At 39.7% G+C, this 19,000-nt stretch overlaps 1 protein-coding gene across 1 annotated transcript; it reads right to left on the bottom strand.

Annotated features, from left to right (window-relative positions):
• Nucleotides 1–1,242: 1,242 nt before the first annotated feature.
• LOC130905211 (uncharacterized) lies at nucleotides 1,243–6,745 on the bottom strand. Its single transcript, XM_057818351.1, has 9 exons — nucleotides 6,622–6,745; nucleotides 6,169–6,446; nucleotides 4,386–4,430; nucleotides 3,826–3,908; nucleotides 3,560–3,634; nucleotides 3,355–3,435; nucleotides 3,061–3,194; nucleotides 2,874–2,970; nucleotides 1,243–1,408 (listed from the first exon to the last, which is right to left on the bottom strand). Exons 1-9 carry the CDS (start codon nucleotides 6,662–6,664, stop codon nucleotides 1,243–1,245), a joined length of 1,002 nt encoding a protein of 333 aa, XP_057674334.1. The 5' UTR covers nucleotides 6,665–6,745.
• Between the last annotated feature and the right edge of the window lie 12,255 nt (nucleotides 6,746–19,000).

Genomic DNA, 19,000 nt, shown 5'->3' on the forward strand with positions numbered 1-19,000 from the left:
CGGAGCAAACCCGGGGAGAACATACAAACTCCAAGGGTTCAATCCCGGGCATTGCCTTTCCTGTGTGATCTGAGTCGGACGTGCTAACCACTCAGCCACCGTGCTGCTGCATTGATATCACAATTCTGTAATATCACAGTAAAAATGAAAATCTACATAAAACATTTACAGCATTGATATTACAATTCTGTAAATGTTTTATGTAGATTTTCATTTTACTGTGTAAAACACTTTGTGCTTAAAATGTAGGCTTAGACTAATGAGACAAACAGCCCGATTTTAAAAGCATTCATGTAGCATGCCAGAGGTTTGTGTTTTAAGAGTACCCGTCTTATTTTACCTTGTCCTCATCTCCAATAACAAAAAGATTCCGACATTCAACAGGTTTTCTTTGCATGACGGAGAGCAGCTGATAGACTTTAAGGCCTTCTCGTATTTGCTCAAGCATTGGCGTACGCTTCATGGTGGCATGTAGCAAAACGGCCCTAGAAAAAAATTTGGACAGTAACTTTTGTGCCTATTTTACAGCAGAAAAACATTTAAAACTGTCGAGTCCTAGATTTATGCTTAAAAGGATTTAACACAAGGTTTAAGTGCACATTTGTCTGTATGCACTGTTTATGAATAAGGCCCAGTGACCCTATTTTCTCATCTGTAGACCATGGCTGGGCTCAAGTTACCTTGGTCAAAATTCCATGAAACATTTCAAATACAAAACAGCAGTCCATATTCCTGACAATGGAGTCTTTGTGCTCCAGAGCGATTGGGCCTGTGTATCCACAATTCAGGATGTCTTCTGTGTATTGTCTCATATCAGTTGCATTTTCTATCTGAAAGCATATTTACCAAACATAACTACCAGGGAAAATATTTTTCACACGACTTTCAGAACGCTAAGTAATTTTAATTAAAAACCCGATCCATTTCACTCGATTTCGATCCTCTGAAAATTGGCGCGATCGGCCGATTTCCAATCACACTATCGGATCGGGACATCCCTATAAAGCAGGGTTCACTAAATCCGAACCTCGGTGCCACTTTTCCTGTTGTGTTTTCCATGTCTACCGCCTCCGACACACCTGAATCACCTGAATTATTATCAGGCTTCTGGAGAGGTTGCTGATGACATAATCATTTGATTTAGGTGTGTTAGGGGAGAGAGACGTGGAAAACACGACAGGAAAAGTGGCACCAAGGTCCAGATTTAGTGAACCCTGTTATAAAGTACACATGGTTGATATTTCAGCACACCTTTTGAATTAGTGAGGATGATTCTTCATCATGGACATTATCTTTGGTAATGTCCTTAAGTGACGCTGTCACCAGGTACTGGTAACACCAGTCCTGAAAGAAACGTGGAGGTGGGCCACCTTGGCCAAGGCTGACAGCAAATATTTCACCCGCAGTTCTGGATAAAAGAGATTGAAAGAGTAGAAGCTATGACATTACATTTTGACCTACCTGTTCATTCAGACCAAAACCATAAACAGTTGTTTTATTAAGTTATTTTATTTTCTGCACTATAAAGTGCACTAAAAGCCTTACGTTTTCTTAAAAGCCGACAATGCGCCATATAATCCTGTGCGTCTTATATTTTAATATGTACTGAGCAGCAACAGGTCTCCCAGCACCTCAAAACGCAGCTCCATCTAATGGATGCGTAACCCAAACAGTCTCTACTGTAGCATCTATTCTATGCGCCTTATAATGCGGTGCACCTTATATATGAAAAAACTTTTGAAGTAGGCCATTCATTGAAGGTGCGCCTTATAGTGCGGAAAATACGGTATATAAAAACTATACTAGAGAAAGTTGATTGTTAAAAATACTGCCTTGTGTTTATGATCCCTTAGCAACAAGGGATAGTTTGACATACAGGTAATCCTGTTTACCCCATATGAAGGCTGAAAGAAAATACATAATTAAAATATGACAGTGGATATTAGGCTAATTCTAAGTAATTTATAAATATATCCCATAGATCACATTCTTCATACTAAAACAAACTTGTGAGATCACAGTGGCCTTGACCTATAAACCCCAAGACCTAATTAGTTCTAACATTATGGCCACATCAAATTCTACAAGGCTCCTTGTCCTGAGATGCCAAGTTACCAAGAGAAGGAAGTAGGACACAAGTCTTTGTGTTGTAGGCCGTACAACATTTTGTGCGTAGGGCGACAGGAGGGTAACAACTGAGCTGTTGGCTAAAAATCCCTTTGAAGGGCCTCTCCAGAGTTTGATTACTTTGCCACGCTGGAAGCTGACAGCAGATGGAAGTTTACCACCACTTTTAGCTGTACGTCGACAATGTACTACAAGCAGTAGGATGGGGGACTGCTTACACCTGCTAATACCTCAGCTAAGGATAATTCTATCAAAAGAGCCTTTCATCTATCCATAGATCCCTTTCATCCATCTTCCTTGTCAATGTGCTGAACATTTTCACCACTGAAACAAGGTTTAGTTCCTGTATTCACCTGTGCGTACTTGAATAACAAAGTCCCTCTAAGTCTCTAGGGCAGCGCCCCACTATTTGAGAAGTACTGCTCTAGGGGAACTCTCAATGTATGTCGCTTGGTTGAGCAGGTGTCACTTTTCATGGTAACGTAACATGTGCCACTTGCTCTACCAAACCCAGACATTCATATACAAATGGAAATGCCACTGGTGCAAACTGGAGTTCAGTGTCTTGTCCAAAGATAATTTGACTTATGGACTACAAGTGTTTGGGATTGAAGACAACCTCCTGAGCCACAACCGCCCACTGTTATGCACACCTTTATAGTATCCATATCCACCATTTTATAACGCCAGTAAACAGTTCTGTAATTTCATTGGTGAAGGTGAGAATATGAATAAGAGTAACAAACTTGTAATAGCTTTTGTCCAGGTCAGAGATGGAGTATTTTGGGATCTTCCCTTTCTCCCCACCTTCAAAGAGGCGTGTCTCAATCCCAGCAACCATCTCTGTGGACATAAACAAACCAGAAAACAGCCTCAGTCTCTGGGTTTTATTGTTGATTTGGAAGTATTACAAACTTGTGACTTACTACTTACCAGACAGGAACTCCTTCCTTAATGCCCCGGTATCAACTCCAGCTTCTCCTATGAAGGTGACTTTAAGTATGTTTGCTGGGCGGGCAGTTTTCTGGCACTGCCATAAATTTAGCCCTCTCTCTAAAATGTTCTCCCTGGAGACACAAATAATGAAGGTCTTCTCCCTCTCAACTTTCGATTCAATTAATCTGAGAACATCCTCTTCACTGTTAAAATATGTTGTTACATATTAAAAATAACACAGAATCGATTTAGGCAACAAAATACAAGTTTAAATATTTCTTTTCTTTTTACCATGAGATTTCAGTAATTTCGTCTTGTGTGGGTTGTTTAAGAACATTGCACATTTCCAGTCCAACATCTGGGCTCTGTACGCTGTTTAAAAAAACGTATTACAACTTTAAATAGAATTTTAATTATAAAATATATTATACACAGCGCATTGGCAAAAGATTCCAAAGATTTATTTATTTCATTATCTCTCTATTTTTTTTAATACCATGCAATGTAATCTGTTGTAGTTTGTGTGTGCCCTTGCAGATCATGAGGTCCAGCATCATGTCCCCATACAGGACTACAACAAAGAATGACAATCACAATTAAATACAGTAATCACAGCAAAATGACAAATGTGATCTTATGTGAAAAAAAAACATCAGTTTTGTGTTTTTTTTATAAACATTTTTTTTTACTCTTAAGCACATTGATTCTGTACTTGTCATATGAAATGTACTGTATAGATAGATATGACTTGAGTTGACATACCTTGCTCCACAGGTACTGGCGTGGAATTCAATTTCCTCACCTGGGAACTGTTTGCTACATATTGGGCATTCGCTGTTATTCTCCTACATTTTAGGATACATGGACAGAATTAGTTCCAATTTCATAGCAAACCTCTCAGCAGATCGGGTAAATGCCTATTTGATAAACTGTGAGTTCACTTAAAATCCAGAGTGATAAAAATATCAATTATTGTAGAATTATTTCGGTAGCTAAGTGGTTAGCACATCCGCCTCACAGTTTTAAGATCAAGGATTCAATCCCGGGCTTCGGCATTCCTGTGTGGAGTTTCCTCCGGGAACTCCGGTTTCCTCCCACATGCCAGAAACATGCATGGTAGGCTGATTGAACATTCTAATTTGTCTGTGGGTGTGAGTGTGTGAATGGCTGTATGTATTATTGTGCTCTGCGACTGGCTGGCAACCCTGCCTTTTGCCCGTTGTTAGCTGGGATAGGCTCTAGCCCCCCCCCGCGACCCTCGTGAGGAAAAGCAGCATGGAAAATGAATAAATATTGTCGCAATATTATTTTTCCATACATACCACATCTGCAGTCACAGGAACAGATGATTCAGGGTAGTCATCTTCCTGTAAACGCAACCAAACATGTGTCAGATAACCAGATAACCCTCCGATTGACAGTTATCAGACATTTACCATTAAAACAGACCAAGAGTTGATTAATAAAAACAGCAAAATAACTTTTTATACTAAGTTCTTTTATACTGTAGTTGTGGTTATTTTCAGTCAGACTTTTGTTGATGGTTGATCAGAAACTCAGCTATGACATAACATGTATTTTGATGATTTAAATTTATGTTTCCATGGGCTTTTATTTTGTATGTATTATGAGCAGGGGTGAAAGTTGGCCAGAGCGGTCAGGAACGCAGTTCCGGTATAAGATTCAGGGCTGGAATGCTGTTCCGGTAAACGGTGCTTTGATTTTAAATAAAATATGACGGCAACTGTCAAAACGCTATGTAAAAAAAAAAAATGCAAAGCTGCCACACATGCATTTCATCTCCAACAAGAAAACAATCTACCAACATCAGATTTACATAAACAGGTGTTACCAACAAGCATAATAAAGTGCTTGTGTAGCGTAATCCGTTTCCACCGATATTTATTATTTATTTTATTCTACGGACGGCATGGAGGTTCCCCCAGCTACTGCAGTTATCTGAGCCTGACAATGATGAGTCACATCAATGTGCAAATGCACGCAGCAAGCAAAACGCCTGGACTCATTTATCCGTTCAATTGGCTGATACACTGATGTGATCAGCAGAGATCGTTAGCTCTGATTGGTTAAAATGTGCATCTTTTCTGGAACAGCAAAAAAAAAAAAAGTGTTGAATTGATGTGACAAAAAAAAAAGTGCAATGCAACAGAAAATTGATCAAATCTTGAAGAGCAAGGAAAGAGTTGAGGAGGCTCATTTATCATATTTAGTTTTATTTGCTCCGATGGGGAGGTTCAGAACATCTTAGCTGTCAATGTGCACTTTGGACTTAGATTTGTTCATTTATGTTAGGCCACTTATTCATTTCCATATGATTTAAAAAAAGTCAATAGTTGCGCGATCTTCAAAATATATTCCATTTCACTCTGCATAATATTTTGTCATTTGTAATTATTTTTCTGAATGTATGTTACTTATATCTTTATTAAAAAAAAAAAAAAGCAAAAATAAATGTTGACATTAACTTCAGTTTTAATATACATCCTATCTTCTTAAGTAGGTAAAATTGAGATTTGGCATTTAGTATGTGAGGAAATGAGGGAAAATAAAAATTAGGAGATGGAGGTTGGGGTTATTGCTGTTTTTGTTAACTTTTATTTTGCAAATCATTGAAAAAAAATACAATTTTGAATGAAATTCAGTTTTTTTATGTGTTATAGAAATAACGGCACAAACAAACAATAAACATTTTCTTTGCATTTCATTAGTTTTAGGAGGTTTGACCCCCCCCCCCCCCCAAAAAAAAGAAATAAATAAATAAACAAAATTTATGGCTCCGTGGCGACCTTCACGTCGGGGAGTTCCGGCAAGAAATTCTAGCCACTTTCACCCCTCATTATGAGCACATTTTATTTCCCAATGCTGATGTTTCTGTTTATCCGATACCAATAACTGACATAGATGATAACAATTGGAAATGAAAACAACTCTGAAAAATACAAAACACCGTTTAGATTTTGGGACAGTTTACATTAACTTCGGGATGACAGTCACAGATTAAAAAAAGTTGGACTGGAGGCCTCACGGCAACATTCACCATTACCTTGCATGAAGTGAAAAAATGTAACGAGAAAAGCGTCTCACCTCTGAATCAGTTGTCCCAGACGTCCCTCCACAATCTCCTTGCACATGAAGGGCAAGCATTTGTAAAGGGAGTATCTTTTTGCACTGTGTGCATGTAGCCTTTGGCATCAGACTAAACTCTGGTGCATCCGCTGGCAGTGGGGTCATATCTATCTCCTCCTGAAGAGGAGCAATATATAGCATGAACTTCCCGCTAGCGGATGCACTCCTAAGAACTGTGCCTGTGTATCCTTCGGATTCAAAGGCTACAGCACTTAGTTTCCTCCTTCCGTGTCCACCTGCAAATTCAAGTTTTATGTGAATTAAAAGTATTGCCGCAACGTGTATTCAAAAGTGTATTCAGTGTGCTTAAACTCTGGAAAATCCTTTTAAACACAGAAATGCCATGTGTATTGCGGGGCTTTGAAGATTGTATTCTAATAGTCAGTTAATAAAATGTGAAGTTTAACATACCAGCTGCTTTGTAGAAGAGCCAACCTCCTTCAAGATTTTCCATTTTGGGGTATGTGCTCTTCAGTAAACTGGACAACTACAGTAATAAAGACAGAACATTTCTGTGACATATTTATGTCACACTGCTGTTGCCATAGTGTGCACTTCCTGTGGGCGTGGTATTACAGTATAAAAAGGAATCTCTGTTATGTCTCTGATATATATGATGAGAAGCACACTGAATAAAGAAGTGTTGTTCCATTCAAGTCTCGGCCTTACATGTACTTAGATCAGGGAAGTACATAACAAAAGTGGCGACGAGGACGTCTGGACTTGCGTCAGCTTGGACGTGCTGTTTTTGGAGTTTACTGCGGGTCGCGGTGCTCCAGGGGACAGACTGCGCCGACCTCAGCTTCCACGTCGTGACTTCGTGGGGAGGACGAGCGGAGTTTTCAAAAGGAGCTTGAAGGTGCTGTATAACCAGGCGCTGTGGCGGGAGTTATCGGCTCTGTTGGTCTTTTTGATGAGCTTGTGGAACTGGAGCTCGTACACAGAGCGGTTCGGCTATTTCGTGGAAGCTAGCGAAATAGCGGAAGAGAAAGTGGTGCCCACGTTTTTGAGCGTTATTGGGCCAAAGACTTTCAATTTACTGAGAAACTTGCTTCAACCCGATAAACCTGGTAGTAAAACGTACAGGGAAATCGTGGAAACTCTTAATGGACATTTTTCACCCAAGGGAATCTGTCTCTATGTTCGTAGCGGCGCTGCGGAAGCTGGCTGAACATTGTGAGTTTGGTGATGTTTTAGAAGACACATTAAGAGACCGATTGGTATGTGGACTGAGAAATGAAGCAACACAAAAGAGGTTACTTTCAGAAAGTGGACTGACATTAAAGACAGCCTTTGATGTAAGTGTGGCTATGGAATTGGCTTCAAAGGAGGCTCAACAACTGAACATTACGAGCAGAATACACCAAGTGGCAAGTACTCAAAGCAATGTTGCTGGTCCCTGTTTTAGGTGCGGTAAAACAGGGCACCTTTCCTCCACCTGCTGGTGCAAAGAAATGAACTGTCATCATTGTGGGAAGAAGGGTCATGTTGAGCGTGCCTGTCGGAAAAAAACAAGCACAGACAAAGATAAGGAAATGAATGACAAGAAGAAAACAAAGAAATATGTCAAAGCGGTAGAGAGTGCCTCTACTGCCGAAGTTGACAATGACGTGCACACCGTGCATGTAACGAGCGTGGACGGGAAGTCAGGGTGTTACTGGGTCACACCAAAGTTAGAGGGTCACCCAGTCAAAATGCAGATAGATACTGGATCACAGGCATCGCTTGTGTCTTACCAAGTCTATAAACAGTGTTTGAGACACCTTCCATTAAGACCGTCAGACACTGTGTTCAAAGCGTACACTGGACACAAAGTGCACATGAAAGGAATGACTGACATTACTGTGCAATGCAAGGATCAAACTGCTAAACTTCCAGTGTATGTCACAAAAGGGAATTTTGTTTCCATCATGGGACGACTGTGGATTAATGCACTTCGTGTAAATTGGCTAGAAGTTCGGCAGCTGTCAGACGGTTCTTCACAACTACAAGTCATTCTGGACAAGAATGAAGAGGTTTTCCGTGAGGAATTGGGCAGCATGAAGGACATTACAGTGAAATTGCACATTAAACCAGGAAGCAAACCTGTGTTTATGAAGGCTAGGACATGTATAGTATGTAATAGTATGCTATTCGTGAGTCGAGGCTGACCTGGATGCATTGGTCAAAAGTGGTGTTTTAGAACCAGTCACCACCAGCGAATGGGTGACACCAATTGTGCCGGTTCCGAAAAAGAATGGCGGAATTCGCACATGTGGCGATTTTAAAGTGACTTTGAATCCGGTGCTTTGTGTGGAGCAGTACCCACTTCCATTGATTGATGATTTGTTTGCAGGTCTGAGCGGTGGTCAAAAATTCAGCAAAATTGACCTCAACCAAGCTTATCTGCAGATGCACGTGGATGAAGAATCACGGGAGTGGCTGACAATTAACACGCACAAGGGACTTTTCAGATATTGCAGACTACCTTTTGGCATCACATCTGCTCCTGCTCTGTTTCAATGGGCTATGGATCAAATTTTGAGTGGATTGCCAGGAGTACAATGTTACTTGGATGACATTCTCTGCACCGGTGCCAACGACTAGGAGCATCTTCGCAACCTGGATGCTGTCTTAAATAGGCTAAGGCAGTATGGTCTTCGAGTGCGCAAGGAAAAATGTGAATTTTTGAGACCATCGGTGGAGTATCTCGGCCATGTGATAGACCACGAAGGACTACACAAGGCTCCATCGAAGACAAAGGCAATTGTGGATGCACCCGCCCCAGAAAATGTGAGTCAGCTTAGATCTTTTTTAGGTCTATTAAACTATTATGGACGGTTTATTCCCAATTTGGCATTACTTCTTAAACCATTGCATGAGCTGTTGTGCAAAGATGTAAAATAGAAATGGACGACTGAGTGTAACAAAGCTTTTCGTAATGCGAAAACCACCCTGAGTTCATCAGAGGTTCTCACTCATTTCAACCCTTCATATCCAATACAGCTGGCATGTGATGCTTCACCCTATGGGGTGGGTGCTGTCATCTCCCATGTGTTCCCGAACTGGGATGAAAGACCAATTGCTTTCGCATCAAGAACACTTAACAAAGCAGAGTCAAACTATGCTCAATTGGAACGAGAAGCATTGAGCATTGTTTTTGGTGTGAGGAAGTTCCACCAATATTTGTATGGAAGAAAGTTTACTCTGTTAACGGATCACAGACCGCTGACAACGATTTTGGGACCTCATGCAGGAATCCCTTCACTGGCTGCTGCACGTCTTCAGAGGTGGGCTTTGTTGTTATCAGCTCACTCATACGACATCAAGTATCGTAAATCTGATTTGCATTGCAATGCTGATGGACTTTCGAGGTTGCCGCTTCCTGTCACCAAACATGAACCTACCTCAGTGGACATATTCTATTTCCGAAATGTTGAACATGCACCAATTTCAGCGTCGCAGGTGAAACGTGCAACTCGGAATGACCCCGACCTGTCAGTCGTCATGGACATGGTAATTAAAGGACAAACCAAGTGTGAGAACGCCGCTCTCAAACCTTTTTTGGATAGGAGATGGGAACTTTCTGTTCAATCGGGTTGTTTGCTGTGGGGGAGGAGAGTGATTGTGCCACAGTCATTGCGTGCTAAAATGCTTGCGCAACTGCATGCAGGTCACAGTGGTATTGTTAAAATGAAAGAAATGGCGAGAAGTTATTTTTGGTGGCCAGGATTAGATAAACAGATCGAAGAGACGGTAAAAACTTGTTCATCTTGCCAGAAGATTCGCAACAATCCACCTGCAGCCCCACTTCATCCTTGGGATTTTCCTCAGGACCCTTGGCACCGCATTCACATTGACTTTGCGGGGCCTTTTGAAAATCGAATGTTTCTGGTTGCTGTCGATGCCCATAGGTAGTGGCCAGAGGTCGCTATCATGAAATCAACCACATCGGAAAAAGCAATTGAGAAGTTAGGGGAGATGTTTAGTCGTTTTGGAGCCCCTGCACAACTCGTCTCAGACAATGAGCCCCAATAAGTGACCCTGTTCACAAAGACAGAAGTGGAGATCTTGGCCCAAAAAACATTATTTGATGAACAGGAAAAACTATTTGCTGGGAAGGTGGTGCAGTTAAGTCAGCTAGCTATTGTTACCTGTATGTCTGTGTGCGTGTGTTTTGCTACAGACCGAGATGCTAACAATTTAATATTAGCTACTCAAGGCATTAGCTAATTAGTGACATAAAAATATGGCTAAATGTACACTATATTTTGAAGGATTGTTATTATGCTTAACTATACAAGCCATCATTTTTAGGGCGACTATATTCCTTTTTTTTTTTTTTTTTTTTTTTTTTATGGCGGGGAAAAAATTGTGGCGTAGAGCGTGAAATTAAGAGACCTGCTCCCCGCTGATAGCCAGGAGCTAGATTCCAACGTTATCCCATAGAGTGACATGCACCGAATGGCCTCGTTCATCTACGGGGAAACTATCCAAATTAACCCGCCAAGAGTTGAATATGCGTAATGGCGGTCTAAGAGCCTTTTGCATAAGATTCATGGTACAATTGCATGTGTATTGTAATATGAAAGGTAATGTAATACAAAACGTGTTGAAAGCACACAAGTACGTGTTCTTTGCAAATAAGAATGTGTTTTAAATACTCGAAAGATAGAGGTAATATAGCTATATGCGTAATAATAAAAGTAATAGCGATGGTAAGAGCCGCCCGCCCATCGGCTGAAGTTATCAACTATCCGTTTGCGCACCCTTAAATAGTCCAACACCATGACACAAGTGAGAAAGGCTGAAGTTTTATCCAAATATCAAACAGAGTAGGCTAATAACATGACACAACCGTTAAAAGACTTTTTAAAATCTACTTACCGACAACACCTGCACCGCTCGACTGCTTGCTGGGCTTGGAGTGTCTGCCGACAGGGCCCACGATTCTTTCTTCATGCTTGTCAGCCATTGGTTTTTCCACTTGTCACTCAAACATGCCGGAAGTAGCGGTGAAACGGTATCTTTGTGTCAAAATGATTCGATCGAAAAAAGGTGCCTTCAAAACTTTTTCCACTTCAAAAAAAAAAGTGCGTCAAAACTTTTTCCACTTTTTAAAAAAAAAAAATGAGTTCAAAACTTTTTGCTCTTCAAAAAAGTGACACTTCAATTAAAAAATATATATATTTCAAATTTAAAAAAAAAATTCCCCCAAAAATATTTTTGCAAAAGATTTTTTTCTTTGATTGAAAACATTTTTTTTTGATTGAAGCAACTTTTTCTGGGATTGAATGATTTTGACACAAATGTCCTACCCATAATATGGCCCAAACATAAAAAGGATTGCTTCAATCAAAGAAAAAAGTTTCATTGAAAAATTAAGTGTTCGAATGCGAATTTCTTAGTCTCAAATATTTTTTCGCATTCAAAAACCTTTTTTCTATGATTGAATTTTTTTTAATTTTTGATTGGACTGATTTTTCTTTTGAATATATATATTTTTTGTTTGAAGCAACTCAAGACACAAATGTCCTAGTCAAAATGTGGTCCAAACGCAAAACTACATTACTTCAATCAAAAAAGTTATTTCAATCAAAAAAAACTTTACTTCAATTAAAAAAAAAAATCAAAGAAAAATAGTTTTCAAATGCATTTTTTTGAGTTTCAAATTTATTTTTGCAATCAAACACGTTTTTTTTGAATGAAGTGACTTTTTCTTTGATTGAAAATATATATTTTGATTGAAGCAACTTTTTTTTTGATTGAATAATAAAGACACAAATCTACCTCCATAAGATTGAAGTTATCATAAAATTGCATCAAAGCAGAAGCATGCGGCAATAGAGCTAGACAGAAAAAACTTGGCTTATGTGAGGCGTATAGGTGGCTCTCTGAAGCAAAGAAACGGACAAAGACAAATAGTATCTTAGTATACAATAAATTTGAAAGGGACAATGAGACTGTGCGATCTAATCAAACTCCTGCATCTCCGCTGCGGGAGGGGGAATTTGCACAAGAGGCACCCCTCTGCGCTAACGTCTCTACTTCCGTCTGTCCTCCAACATCCAAACTGTATCCAGAGCTACCAATTCAATGTAACGCTATGACGCGTAGCCAAATGCAACATAGTTTACCGGAAATGGGAGGAAATCCAACTGTAAGCGATGCATTTCCAATGATTGAAGTTGCAAATCCAAATTGCATTGATGGACGAAACCCCACAATGTTAGTTTATCGTACATGGACAATTGAAGATGTCAAAAAAGCGGTAGACGGTGTCACAAAACCTCAAATCGATGTTAATCATTGTATTGAGGACTTGCAACACTTAATTAAATCTTACCATTTGAACGATGTAGAGGTTCAACAAGTGTACATGACACTTTTAGGCAAGGATTGGGGACATGTTCGAGGTGATTATATTCCCACACGAGGTGAGAATATTTTAGCGCACAATGACAGTTCGCAAGGAGAATTACTGAATTAAATCAGCGCTTGAGAACCAAATTCACACGGAGAGTCGATTATAGTATAATTGGTCAAACAAAACAAAGAAATGATGAATCATTTGAGGATTTTGTTATTCGTATGAGTTTTTGAACAGCACAGTGGTTTAATGGAAGATTATGATGATGCTGGTCCGTACAGACAACAATTAAAGAATGCTTTACATGCAAACAGCACTAAGAGAATTCATGATTGGATCACTGAACACCAGATTGGCTGGCCAACTAGTACACTGCAAGAGTACATAACCTATGCAATCCATGCCAATACAAATTGTAAAAAAGAAAACACAGGTGTATACCTAGTTGAGAAAGAAAGTCGCGTTGAAATGTTTTTTCAAGAAGTGCACAAAAGAGGGCTTAACTCAAGGGGAAAGAGGTTTCCAGGAAAAGATAAAAATAGGAAAAATTTTGTCAAAGGTCATAGAAGGGGATTTAATGATGAATGTTGGTTTTGTGGGCAAAAAGGGCACTGGGCTAGGAATTGCAAAAAGCACCAGAAGAATAATGCAGAACTAGATTCGATGGAACTGCAAGTAGATTCATCGCAACTAGTTTCTGGCAAAGATGAATGCAAATTAGTAGAAACTAGGGCTGTCAAAATTATTGCATTAACGCGCGGTAATTAATTTTTTTAATTAATCACGTTAAAATATTTGACGCAATTAACGCACATGTCCCGCTCAGACAGTATTCTGCCTTTTGGTAAGTTTTACAGCAAGGCTTTTTGTGCTGTCTAACAGCGAACTCTTGTGGTCGCTTTGCGACATGGTTTATTGTTGTCTTGCCAGTTCAATATGGCTGCACGACGTCTCGGGCTGACGCCTACGTTGTAATGTTGTGCCTATATGATCCTTGGACAAGATTTGTCCGTAAGTATGGTTGTTGTAAATAATGTACATATTATGTTAGTTAACAAAATGTTATATTTTTTGTATGAGACGCTTTTTGTTTATGTTTAGTGAACCTGTATAGCGTGCTAAGCTAACGTTGTTGCTAATGCAATGCTTGTGTACTTTTTTTATGTAGTTTTACGACGGTCTAAAGAGGACAATGGTTTGAGGCCATTTTATTAATAAATCAGATGAAAAAGAAAGAAGTCTGATTATTATGGCGTCGTTCACTAGCTGTCTAGCTTTGGAAAAAGTAGACGCTTCGGAGTGAGGACAGCATAGACAGATTTAAATGACAGTAGAGTGAAATGCCCACTACAGTCCTTATGTACCGTATGTTGAATGTATATATCCATCTTGTGTCTTATCTTTCCATTCCAACAATTTATTTTACAGAATAGATATATAATTTACAGAAAAATATGGCATATTTTACTGATGGTTTGAATTGCGATTAATTGCGATTAATTACGATTAATTAATTTTTAAGCTGTAATTAACTCGATTAAAAATTTTAATCGTTTGACAGCCGTAGTAGAAACTAATCTAGCCGATTCGATGAAACTGCAACTAGTTTCACCGCAACTATTTTCTGACAAAGATGAATTCAAATTGGAAGAAAATAACCCAGCCAACAAATGTTGCGAAGATTTGTTTTTAAATGACATGCCCAGTAAGCCAGAAATTACATTATGTGTAAATGGCACCCCAATGACGTTTCTCTGTGATTCAGGTTCTTGCAGGACCACATGCTGTGACCCTATTCCAGGTGTGAAACCGAGTGGGGGGACAGTGATGGTTAGAGCAGTAAATGGTCTCTCTTCCCCCATCCCTGTCTCAAACCACGTACATATGAAAGACCCAAAAGGCCTTTCATGCTCTCTCAGTGTCTTGCTGTATCCTGAATGTCCAGTTAATTTGCTAGGACGTGATGCATTGACAAAATTACAATTGGCCTTAGTACCCACACCAGATGGACGATTGTTGATCAAACGGATACAACAATTACTAGATGGTGATGTTTTGGTTCATTCTAGTTCATCAAATAATTTGTGTTCCCTCAAAGTAGAAAACAGTGAATGCGACACCCTAATTGGTGAAATGGGCAAAATCAGAACTGTTGAAGAGGATATGCAAACTAAGTTACATGTGTCTACGACGTCGCCAACAAGACATTTGTCTTGTACAGCAAATTTGGCCTTGGAAAGATGTACGACATTAAATTCTTCTACTGTTCTTTCCACAGAAGGTGACGTAGAATCACACGAATGCCAGGAGGTTGCCGAGCAATCCACCAAAGCGCAATTAGACCTGACCGAAACAGCTTTGCCAGAAGGAGTGGAGTTGTTTGTCAACGGGTCCTCTAAAACAGATTGCATTGGTGAAGCTCGAAAAGGGTTTGCGGTCGTGACTTCGGATAAAATTCTGAAAGATGAGTCGCTTCCCAGTTCCTATTCAGCTCAAGCTGCAGAGCTTGTGGCTCTAACAGAAGCCTGTAAACTAATGAAATGTGAAAAAGTAACTATTCATACTAATAGTGAAGACGCTTTTTCCTCCGTTCATACTTTTGCGAAATACTGGGACAGTAGAGGCGTGATCACTTCCACTGGCAAACCTGTAACACACAAGGACTTGCTCGTCAATCTACCTGATAAGATCAAATTACCTCAACAATTGGCTGTATGCAAATGTGACGTGCACACCAACGTCACAGACAAGATTGCAAGAGGGAAGGCATTTGCTGACAAAGTAGCAAAAGATTTACCAATGCAACCAATTGCAGACACATTGACAGCTGAAAATGTTTTTCCTTCACAGTTTGAGGAAGGATAATTTGGATTTGATAATTAATATGCATGTACAAAGGTACTCTTGGTTTGCTGCACAATTAAAAAAAAAAATGATGCAGAAACAAAGAGTTGATTTAGCCCTGTGTTTCAGTAATTGATACACAAGGCTAAAGCGGGGGAAAAGTAGATGTAAAGTAAATGATAACTTTACTGTATTAATTTTGTTTGTTTGTTTGTTATACAACTTTTAAGGGAAATTTTGGGAGTTAAATTCTAAATGCATGTAACTAACTTTTACAAATGGGGTTTATTTATAATTTTGCAATTATGAATAAAGACCAAACATGCAAAATGTGATTGTAATGCAAAAGTTTAGATCTATGCAGAGACAGTTCCTGAATTTGCAGCTAGCATCGGCTAGGGAAGTTTGAAATGGACAGGAATCGAGGCACTGAAATCCAGACAGGAGTTCATCAATGAAAGCAGAAGAAAGCGTTCACATTCTTCCACGGACCACCTGCTTCAAATTTTTGGTCAGTACGAACACTGGTACCGCAAAATACTGCTCATCCATACAGACAATGACATCCACCAGCGCGACCTGAGAGAGCCCTGCCTCGGAGAAGGACGTGGGCCGGCATCACGGCAACAGTTGCTACGGCAGCCATGACGGCAGCCATCATCCAACCTGTACTGCCGTGGTGGAGCTGGCAGGATTCAACTGTGGCTAGCGGAGCTGATTGTTGACCAGTGAGATGTATGTGGTTCCTGGGTGGACCATGATGAACTGTATACAAGAACTGACCAACAGCTGCCAATCAAAGATGGGTCCACTCAAGAGAAGAAAGATGGTATTTTCCATGGTTTCTTGATGAAGGTCCTGGTCGATTTTGTTTGCCTCCTTGATTCCTTCCATTTCAACATAAAGTACAGCAAGATTAAACATATATACGTTAATTTTACAGTCCTCTCAACTTGCAACCAAAGTGAAGGGTATATGTGTTTGATGTTGCTGATTTAGATGATGATTTTGAATTAGATGTTAACCCATGCTTAAGTGTTCCGAGAGTCTCACCTACTGTTTTGTGCTAAATGCTTACTTATGAATGTGTAGTATTAAATTCGGAAGAAGTTACTATACATGATGTCTTACGCATTAAATGTTAAACGGGGGAAATGTTGGAATTGTTGTGCATAGTTAACATTTATGCTTTCCTTATAGTTAGGCACCAGATAGGATAACCTCTGTCTAGTTTGCCTTTCCTTTGTTCTGGGCCATGTGGCCCTCATGTGATCTACTCAATGTCCCATGATGCCTTCCTGACCCCTCGCATCCTATTGTTTTCCCCTGAATAAATAAGGTTGCTTCACAGCAACCTGGGGGGAGCAGCAACCAACCTCCACAAAAGCTACATCAACTTCCTGCGTGTTCTTTTTAGCCAAGCTAGGTGTACATAAACCTAGCTTCAACTCTAACAAAGGCTCTAGCTCCTACTATACTTTTAGAAACCCTGGGAACCACCAGTAGACCTTCATTCTGAGAACGGCGTATTCTGTTGGGGCGGTATGGAACCAGAGCATCGGTGAGATAAGATGGCCCCAACCCATTAATGGTCTTAAATGTAAGAAGGAGGATTTTAAATTCAATCCTAAACTCGACTGGAAGCCAGTGAAGGGCCTAGAGCACGGGGGTGATGTGCTCTCTTGCTGCTGCGTTCTGGACGAGCTGAAGACCTTTTAGAGAACTTTTAGGACAAGCTGCAAGTAGGGAGTTACAGTAATCCAATCTAGATGTAACATACGCGTAAATTAATTTTTCTGCATTCTTTTTAGATAAAATATTTCTAATTTTGGCTATGTTGCGCAGGTGAAAAAAGGCTGTTCTGCAGGTTTGTTTAATATGAGCTTAAAATGATAAGTCTGGGTCAAATAGAACGCCTCGGTTTTTAACTGTGGTGCTGGAGGCTACACTTACATTGTCCAGAGTGACTATCTGGGCAGTTAAAGAGTGTCTCACACTTTTTGGGTTTACTTACAGAGTAAATACCTAATAGATGATGTACAGATGACAAGTTTAGCGTATTTCATCATTGACTAGCCTAAATAGAAGAGTAATTTTATCTGATTCTCCATCACTGTCAGTCATTCTTTCTTTGTGCATATTGTGCGATGGAAATATGTAAAAATTTGGTTTCGTGTCATCTCTAAATCTATATGGCGGAAAACACTCAGGTGACTTGAAGTTAGGCCTGAACTGTATTGGGAGGGGGAAAAAAAATCTCATTACGATTCCTGTGGGGGGTTTGCGACATATTGCGGTATTAAAATTAGAGGAATTTTCACCAAATGACTTGAATAGCTCTGTTTGGAATAGGCCTAAACAATATTAGAAAAAATGAACATTGCGACATACATTGCCAAGGCTCCACACTTACTTTTTGCAATGGTTTCACTGGTTGCACCTACCTTTTAAGGTGCACCAGCACAAATTGTAGGCGCACTCACATTTTTCATTGCATCACCTGCAACGCCATACACTTAATCCCTCTCCATAACATTCATAGAATTTCTTCATTCATATATCTTCTTAACCGCTTATCCTCACAAGAGTCGTGTGAGTACCGGGCCTTACGTTACGAAATATTTAATTAGCCTCTGAGGCTATTTAAATATTTCTATTATTATTATTATTATTATATTAACAATTCTTTTGGCTTAAAGCACAGCAGTTAATTTAAAAGGCGGTTGCAAGGACAGAAACTGCTTTTTCAACCTTGTGTGTGTTTTTCGCCATATGTGCAATTTACGGGACTACTGTGTGTGGACCATATTGATGTTTGCAATTTGAGCTTTTCGGACAAAATGTATTCCTGAAACCGCTTTAACGATCTATCACTAAAAAGCTACTAAACAGTTAAATATTTTGAGTTGAACATTTCCAAATGTTTTTCATTTTGTTCAGGAGTCTGCCCTAAATCCTGCCTCAGAAGGGGAACAAATGATAACCTCCACCACTTAATACAGGTGAAAGTCCACATTTTTATTCTTAAGTTTCTTGCATCAGTTAATAGAGAATTTTTCATTATTTTAGGAGAACCATGGTACCTCTAGAAATGAGCACGAAATACTGCCAGGCAGCGAATGTGTTCCACATTTGACACGGGATGAAATACCACATTTAGAGTCAGAAGATTCACATGCAAGCCTCTGCCCTGCGCGTGATCAGTTGACAGCTGTCCGCATTCAAAACAAGTCCTTAATACCTGAAGATGGAACCTCTAATGAACCAGAAACGAGCTTCCAAAGTATTGCCTGCACATCAAAAGTCCCCGATTCTCATGAAATATTAAATTCAGCAAAGGATAAACCTGATCTTCCCAATCAAGAACCTTTGACAATGAGCATAAAGAACTACTGTTATATTTGTGGTAAGCCGCAGAGTAAAATAGGACGCCACTTGAAAACACATAAAGAACATGTTGAAATTGCACAAGTATTTTCGCTCCCCGAACACTCAAAAGAGCGAAAAATCCTGTTAGGGAAACTGAGGAATAAGGGAAATTTTAAACATAACACTTCAGTTTTGCAAGATGGAAAGGGATCACTGAAAGTAAAGAGG

This window comes from Corythoichthys intestinalis, chromosome 17 (genome assembly GCF_030265065.1).
Source record: "Corythoichthys intestinalis isolate RoL2023-P3 chromosome 17, ASM3026506v1, whole genome shotgun sequence".
Classification (NCBI taxonomy): Eukaryota; Metazoa; Chordata; class Actinopteri; order Syngnathiformes; family Syngnathidae; genus Corythoichthys; species Corythoichthys intestinalis.

Excerpts from the sequence above, each read along its gene's own strand:
- LOC130905211 (XM_057818351.1), bottom strand. The coding sequence starts at position 6,664 with ATGGAAAATCTTGAAGGAGGTTGGCTCTTCTACAAAGCAGCTG. Across the intron at positions 4,431-6,168 it reads CTGGGACAACTGATTCAGAG|GAAGATGACTACCCTGAATC; the intron begins GTGAGACGCTTT and ends TTGCGTTTACAG. Across the intron at positions 3,436-3,559 it reads ACAACAGATTACATTGCATG|CGTACAGAGCCCAGATGTTG; the intron begins GTATTAAAAAAA and ends TTTTTTAAACAG.